Source organism: Colias eurytheme, chromosome 10, assembly GCF_061535395.1.
Source record: "Colias eurytheme isolate Ceu_HAF_F1 chromosome 10, ilColEury1 Martin Lab GWU primary, whole genome shotgun sequence".
NCBI classification, from domain to species: domain Eukaryota; kingdom Metazoa; phylum Arthropoda; class Insecta; order Lepidoptera; family Pieridae; genus Colias; species Colias eurytheme.
In genome coordinates this window covers 112,905-120,747 of record NC_142989.1, presented here as the reverse complement: position 1 = coordinate 120,747, position 7,843 = coordinate 112,905, and the positions used below count along the sequence as shown (strand labels likewise).

General features: G+C 41.7%; 1 protein-coding gene across 1 annotated transcript; it reads right to left on the bottom strand.

Annotated features, from left to right (window-relative positions):
• Window positions 1-388: 388 nt before the first annotated feature.
• LOC149904961 (protein ST7 homolog) lies at window positions 389-7,429 on the bottom strand. Its single transcript, XM_090106511.1, has 6 exons — window positions 7,096-7,429; window positions 6,188-6,361; window positions 5,332-5,517; window positions 4,909-5,205; window positions 997-1,104; window positions 389-835 (listed from the first exon to the last, which is right to left on the bottom strand). The coding sequence occupies exons 1-6, from the start codon at window positions 7,237-7,239 to the stop codon at window positions 389-391; spliced, it is 1,356 nt and encodes a 451-aa protein (XP_089962637.1). The 5' UTR covers window positions 7,240-7,429.
• Between the last annotated feature and the right edge of the window lie 414 nt (window positions 7,430-7,843).

The following is a 7,843-nucleotide window of genomic DNA, read 5'->3' as shown; positions in this document are numbered from 1 at the left end:
CATAAACAATGCATATGCGTATGTTGTGCACATTTGTATTACATATTGGTGTGGGAGGGTCACTACTTAGTACATAATACGACATGCATAAAATGTCATGAAATAACTAAAGACACACGTCACCACGCAGGGTAGCACGTGTATGCGAGTTTGAGACAAACGCGCGTACGTGCGTTCGTGCTATGAGACGCAACTCGCTGCGTTATCCGCGGTTATGTGATGTGAGTAATTGCTTAAGGTACAGTTCGATTCAAATTTAATGGCGGTTCGGAAGTTACACCTATATTAAAATGGAAATGGAAAGGGAAAAATGGAATTACACGTCATAACCACGGATCACGCAGCATGTTGCGCTTCATAGCACGAAGCAGTAGCACGTGTCTCGCGTTCAGTAGACGGGCAGCAGGCGCAGCAGCGCGGAGGGGTCGAGCGTCCAGCGGTGCGCGGGCAGGGCGGGCAGGGCGGGGAGCGCGGGGAGCGGCAGCGCGGGGAGCGGCAGCGCGGCCAGCGCCGTGAGCGCCGTGAGCGCGGTGAGCGCGGCGGCCAGCGGCAGCAGCGGCGCGCGGCGCGGGCCGGGCGCGGGCGCGTGGTGCGGCGCCAGCAGCTCGCGGTCGGCGCGCGGCGGCGGCGCGGGCGGCGCGCGGCCGGCCCAGCCCGCGGCCAGCAGGCGGCGCGCCCCCTCGTGGTGCCGCCAGTGCCGCAGGTGCCAGAACGCGTACGCGAGCGCCTCGCTGTCGCCGCGCCGCACCACGTGCTCGGGCGGCAGGCTCAGCGCGCGCAGCTCCAGCAGGTACGCCGGCACGTACGGGTTGAACTCGATGGCCGCGTGGATCGCCTGCGACGCGAGACGACGACTCTTAGACGAGGGGGTCGATTGATTTGCACAAAATTGTTTCCAATGTTATGTTTTTAGTTTATAGTGTACGCTAAAGATGCCGAATGAGAATGATTGGCAAATGTGTACGGGTAACGTGCAGTGTAATGTGTAATGTGCACCTCCAGCGCGCGGTGCTCGGGCGCGACGCGGGCGCGCAGCAGCGCGGCGGTGTAGAGCGCGCACGCCGACTGCGGCACGCCCGTGTCCTCGCAGCGCGCCAGCACCGCCTGAACCGTTGCGTTTATTTATTTATAATGCTTTATTGTACAAAAAATTACAAGTAAACCTTATATTATTATTTTTTAAATTAATAACATACAAATATTTAAAAAAAAATTATTATAAGAGTATTTCTTAGTAAATTTATTAACATCTATAATAAAAAAAAAAAATGACTATGATAATATTAATTATAACGAGTGTGGTATCTGAATATATGGAAAAATGTTCCCATTTTTTAGGTACTTCATCTGATTGTAGTACTCTTATATTAGGTGATTTTAACTTTCCCAATTTAATATGGTCAGATAATGGCGGCCTCAACAGTTACTCATGTCCAAAAACAAAATTACTTTACGAATTTTTACAGTGCACGTCATTATCCCAAATTAACAACATAGCCAACACAAACGGTAGGTTCTTAGATTTTGTAATCACAAATACGCCAGATTTATACAAAATTACTAACGGCGCTCCTTTAAGCCGCCTTGACAATCATCATCCTCCTTTGGAAATCACATTCAATTACATGCTCGCATCTCTGAATCATAATAATTCTTTTGACAAGCTGTGTTTTTACAAAACCGATTTCAATAGTTGTAACGACCATATCCAAAAAATAAACTGGCAACAACTTGCTTTGAGCTTACCGATAGATGAATTTGTCCAACTATTTTATAATAATATTCATACTATTATCGAAAAATATACACCACGAATAAAACGCCACCGGAATCACTATCCCATATGGTTCTCGAAGGACTTAAAAAGAATACTTAAATCTAAAGAGAAATTTCATCACCGTTACAAAAAGTACTCCAATCCTCGTGATTATGATACTTTTTCAATTCTAAGATCTAGATCGAAAAAATTAATAGATTCTTGTTTCAGGTCGTATATTGGTAATATCGAATCCAGTCTCACTAAAGATTTGAAGTCTTTCTGGCGATATACAAAAAACAAGAAAATTACAAACGACATTCCTCGCAGTATGTACTACAAAAATCAAGTTGCTGACACAGGACATGATATAGCCAATTTGTTCGCTACATACTTTTCTTCGGTTTATAAGCAAAATTGCAAAGTTGCCTACATTCCCAAATTTGCTTCATCAAACTACACACTAAACAACATACACATATCTGAGAGCGTAGTATTATCTTATCTAAAGAAAATCGACTTAACCAAGAGCACTGGGCCCGATGGCATACCACCATTCTTTATACGTTTATGTTCCTCATCTCTCGTTAAACCGTTAACTCTGTTATTTAACAAGTCTTTAATCGAAGGAACATTTCCGTATTTATGGAAGCAAGCCAAAGTGACACCAATTTTCAAATCCGGTGATAAGAGAAATGTCGAAAATTATCGACCAATTAGTATTTTGAACTGCTTTGCTAAAGTATTTGAAAGCATTATATACGAACATATGTATAGTCATATCAAACATAGATTAAACGACAAACAACATGGGTTTGTAGCTGGTCGCTCAACAAATTCAAACTTACTCATTTATACTAATTATCTGACAGAATCATTTGATAGTAAATTACAGGTGGATTCGGTTTATACAGACTTTTCCAAAGCATTTGATACTGTAAATCACACTATCCTTCTTTCAAAACTCAATCATCTTGGCATACATGGTAGTCTGTATAGGTGGATGAGTTCATATTTAGCTAATAGATCACAATTGGTTGCATTGTATGGCTATGACTCTGTTCCATTCTTATCCCCTTCCGGTGTACCGCAGGGTTCCAATTTGGGGCCACTGCTATTCTTGATATATATTAACGATCTTCTTGAATTAATCTCATGTAATACTCTTGCGTACGCGGATGACGTCAAAATTTTCCACAGAATACAAGATTATAGTGACTGTCAGACCTTACAAAGGGATTTAGATGTCGTCAGTGAATGGTGCAATACCAATCGTATGACCCTCAATGTTAAAAAATGCCAAGTAATGTGTTTTACTAAAAGTAAAAGGCCGATCATTTTTAATTATAACATTAGTCATGTAACACTGGAACGAGTCAAGGTCGTTAGAGACTTAGGTGTGATGTTCGACTCTTCACTATCATTTAGACCGCACTACGATTACATTGTCAGTAAGGCCAATAAAAGTTTGAGCTTTGTTTTACGAGTACAAGGCAGTAGCCTCACCATTCAAAAATCCGAAGTCGTGGATAATATTATATTTAACCCTAGTAAGAAGTATATTGGAATTAGGGTTGTTGAGGATTCCTCTTCCGCTTCCTCATAATGCGGAAGTTCCGCAATATTTTGGGTTCCTCTACCGTTACCGCATCCTCAAAAATGAAAATAAAAAAATCCTCTTCCGCTATCGCTTCCTCAATATTTAGAGGAAATTTATGAGGATGCTGATCCGATCGGGCGGCGAATTTACAAAGCCTATTTAGACTAACACGAGTCGGACTCTATTAACGAACAAGAGTAGAGTCTTACCGCCATATTTATATCAGCGCCTAACACTTATCTCTAAACATCATACATAATTTATCATTGTCTCTCATACTCAGAAGAAACATATTTTACCAAATAATGTGTGTCAAAAGTCATTTTAAATTAAAAACAAACAAGTTGTTTAAGCTTACATAATATCTACCAGTTAGTTTTTTTTTGTGGAAATCGCCTATTAATGTCGCTTCTGGCACTAAGATAGATTAGGTTTTTTCCAGTAATATGCATAAACAAAAGCTCATCTGAGTCCGGCTCGTGACTCAAATAGTATAGTACTTAGACGCTTTGAAAATTCGCGATCGGGCGAGCTAACCTGCCCTAACCTTAAACATCAATATGTACAGACAGGAGAATGGCTTTTGTTTTAATTTTTAATTTTAAAAGTTTTTGTTTTTTAATTATGATTATAATTTCCTATCATCCTCATCCTCATCCGCTTCCTCTTCCGCTTCCTCATCCGCATCCTCTTCCTCAAAAAAATATCCTCTTTCTCATCCGCATCCCCTAAATTTGTGTGTGAAAATTCCTCTTCCTCCTCCTCTTCCTCATAATCACTTCCTCAACAACCCAAATTGGAATATTGTTCATCGGTGTGGCTTCCAATATACAATAATCACAAAGACCGCATTGAAGCTGTGCAGAGGCGTTTCTTACGTACATTATGTGGTAAATTAGGTTTACGGCGTAAAATACCTGAATATGATCAGCGTTTGCGTAAATTCCACCTAATGAATTTAGAAAGCCGTAGGACCCTGACTGATTTGTGCAATCTGCATAAAATAGCCAATGGGTTATTAGGGAACGAGCTTTTGGCTAGCCTTAACTTTAGAGCTCCTACCCGCCCTTCACGCACCCCACGTGTATTCAGCATACCACCTACCAGAAACAATGTTTCGCATAACAATCCTGTACACAGAATGTGCCGCCTGTATAATAATTTAGATCCGGATTGTGACTTATTCTTGGGTAGTTTGGATGTTTTTAGAAGTAATGTTCATAAATTGCTGTAACAACGTATTGTATTTTATTTTTTTTTGTATTTTAAATAGTAGCTTTTTTTTTTCTCTCTGTTAGAATTTTTTTTTCTCGGTTTATGTTTGTTCCTGGCTATAGCTTGGTATAGATATGGATTAGGAACAAAAACATGGTCATAATGTAAACGGTTTTTGTTTTTTGGTTCAAAGCTGTGTACGGTATTTATTGGGTTGTAGAATTTATATGTATTATTAGATAAGAGCTAGATATAAGGAATTGTTCTGCAATCTGTTACTGTACCAAAATAAAATAAAATAAAATAAAATAAAATTATTGTACAATAAATAGTGAACCTGCACGTCGGCGTAAGCGCGCTGCTCGAGCAGCACCTCGATGAGGTTGTCGTGTATCTGCAGCGCGTGCAGTGCGGGCGGCGCGTCGCGGCTCAGCTCGCGGAACAGGCGCGCGGCGTCGCGCAGGCGGCCCAGGCGCCGCGCGCACATGGCCGCGCGCCGCTTCACGTGCGCCAGCACGGCCGCCTCGCGCCGCGCCGCCGCGCCGCCCGCCGCCGCGCCGCCCCCCCCCGCGCCCGCCGCCACGCGCCACGCCGCCTCGCCCGCACGCCACGCGCGCCGCAGCACGCGCTCCGCCTGAACAAACACGCCCGAAACGACGATTATCCTGCCCAGTATATTTCTTGAAATTGATATTTTTGGTTTCAAAACTTCGAACAAAAACAATAGAAAAAATTCGACGAGGCGGCGCTCGGCGCTCACCTCGGCGACGGTGGGCGCGTCCTCCTCGGCGAGCAGCAGCAGCGCGGCGGCGCAGTCGGGGCGCTGCGCCAGCGCCGCGCGCGCGCACGCCACGCGCGCCGCCGGCTCGCGCTCGCGCCACGCGCGCGACAGCGCCTCGTCCGCGCCCGAGCTCCCGCCGCTGCCGCCGAACCACGCCTGGTGCTCCTGCGACAAGCACACTCCCACTCGTTAAATTTGCCTTACGCTTTCAAAAGTTGCGATAGAGAATAATTGAGTTCTTTTTAATTAATTATGTCTCGCTTCAGGTCTTCGCAATGAGCAGTAGGTGAAATCTTTATTACAAAATATGTACTAATATACAGGATGTCCCAACGAGTAGTGATATACTTAAGCTGGGAGGTAGAGGGCCTAGATGACTATCCCCATTAAAATTTTGCACTTTCCCCATTTAGATTTCAATTTTTCGATTGAAGCCTTATGAATATTAAAATGAAATTTTGAGGGTAGCTACCTGATAGATAGAGCGAGTTATAAAAGCCAAACGGATTTTTATTATGTGATTTTATTTTTTACGGGCCCTTGAAGTTGTGAACATTTTATCTTTATTTTTTTTTTATCCATTCAAAGATCTAACGATAGTAAATGTTATCATACTGAATTGGCCTATCTATCAGCTTTGCATTCAAAAAAAATCAAGCATCTACCACAATCCATAAATAAAAATCTCATCATACTCGGTGATAGATGAAAAATTGAAAAAAAAACGTCTTAGAAGTTAATAATATACGAAAAATCGCATAACATACATGGGGGTGATTCGGATAGCTCCCTAGGTCCTCTACCTCCCAGCTTCAGTATATCACTACTTTTGTACCTGTGCAGAAAGGTTCATATCATAATATGTGAGTGGAGCGCGTCGCGCGGCGGTCCAGAGGCGCGCGTACTCGGCGCCGCGCAGCAGCGACATGGGGTTGCGCCACACCTTGCACTCGCCTTCCGCGTCGCCCCGCGCGCCGCCCGACCACGAGCCCAACGTCGTCAGCGACATCTGTTCCAGTTCCATTGGGACATTCAAAGTCAAGCCTTCAGAGTTGAAATATAGCACAAAATGAGGCCAAATAAATATATTCCAATCAAGGAAAATTTCATATTTTTAGTGCGTGTGTGTTTTAGTAGTTTTTAAACTTTTATGTTTAAGACATAGTATAAATGTTATTCCAAAATAAAACAGTGCTGATGTCACTTTTGTCAACTTTTGCAGATCATTAAAATCTGTCTGTTGGTCACGATAAACTCAAAAACTACTGCATTGTTTACATTCTGTTTTCACTAATGTGTGGTTCATGAGGTAGATATTAGTAAATAATTTGTTAAGTTTCAGAGCATGCGGGCCAAATTGTGGCCAGCAAGCTTGTATATCATAATTTATTAAACCTGAAAAAAGCAAGTGTGCCGCAGATCAAAAGACCGGCATCTACTAACTGGGATCTATTTCATATACATGAAGGAAACCATTTCAGTAACAATGGGACTATGGCGACGTAGCTTTCTAATAAGAATGTTATACCCAACCTAATCAAAAGACTTACTCAATTACTTTCGGAAAGCTTCTATATATCTGATAGGCTTCTATATGTCTAAAAGACAAACTCAAAAAATTATTATACCCAAGAAAATGTACGAATAAAATATAGTTCAAATTTGAAAGAGCAAAATACCAAATTAAATACTACGGCCTCCATATCTGTTCCCAAATATTATGAATTCTATGCATGTAAGTACCTGTTCAATGAACGACGTCCCGTATTTTCTGAAATACCACCACTCGAAAATCAGAATTAAACCTGATATTAGAGATGATGTGCCGGTTAGAGCTACATAAAATTTGGGTGTTAGAGCACCCAAAAACGTCGAAGAATCCCACATTACGCAGTTGCCTGGTTAGAATTGAAGCAAACAACTAAAGTAAATAAATTATAAGCGAATCATAAATTAAATAATTCAATAACTTCTTATTTTCATCCTAAATCGCTAGCTTGTTGTCTGAATTGTTAACAAAAACAAATCAATACAATTATACAAAGCTCCAAAGAGCTGTCAGTTGTCACTTGTCACTGTTTACTGCTCAGAGGAATGTTTACTGTCTCAGAGCAATAAACCTATCAGGTACATGAATACACTGCCTTTTTTGAAGCGCCTAAAAGTATAGTTCATACAGTGCGACACAAAAGAGATGAAAATAAATGAGGGCGCCACCGTCGCTCATATAGCAACACTGATACTGCGACGCAAGCGATCTTGATACTATAGAATAAAAATCCAAAAATCTATTTAATATAATCTAAAATAAATACCGCGATTTAAACCGTTATAATTCTTTCATTGTAGCAATAGTGTAATTTAAGACAAAAATACATTAGTATTTTAATTGACCTACCTAGGTCAAATTTTACTTAAATGTATTTGGAATTAGTTATTTTATAAAAATCGGTCAAGTGTTTAGACTGCAGAGGCGCACATAGAATCAAAC

What these genes read in the sequence shown, in the direction of transcription:
- LOC149904961 (XM_090106511.1), bottom strand. Translation starts at nt 7,239, where the DNA reads ATGTGGGATTCTTCGACGTTTTTGGGTGCTCTAACACCCAAATTTTAT. An exon ending in ACGCGCCCACCGTCGCCGAG is followed by an intron (nt 5,206 to 5,331) that starts GTGAGCGCCGAG and finishes GTGTTTGTTCAG; the next exon opens with GCGGAGCGCGTGCTGCGGCG. An exon ending in CCGAGCACCGCGCGCTGGAG is followed by an intron (nt 836 to 996) that starts GTGCACATTACA and finishes CTCGCGTCGCAG; the next exon opens with GCGATCCACGCGGCCATCGA.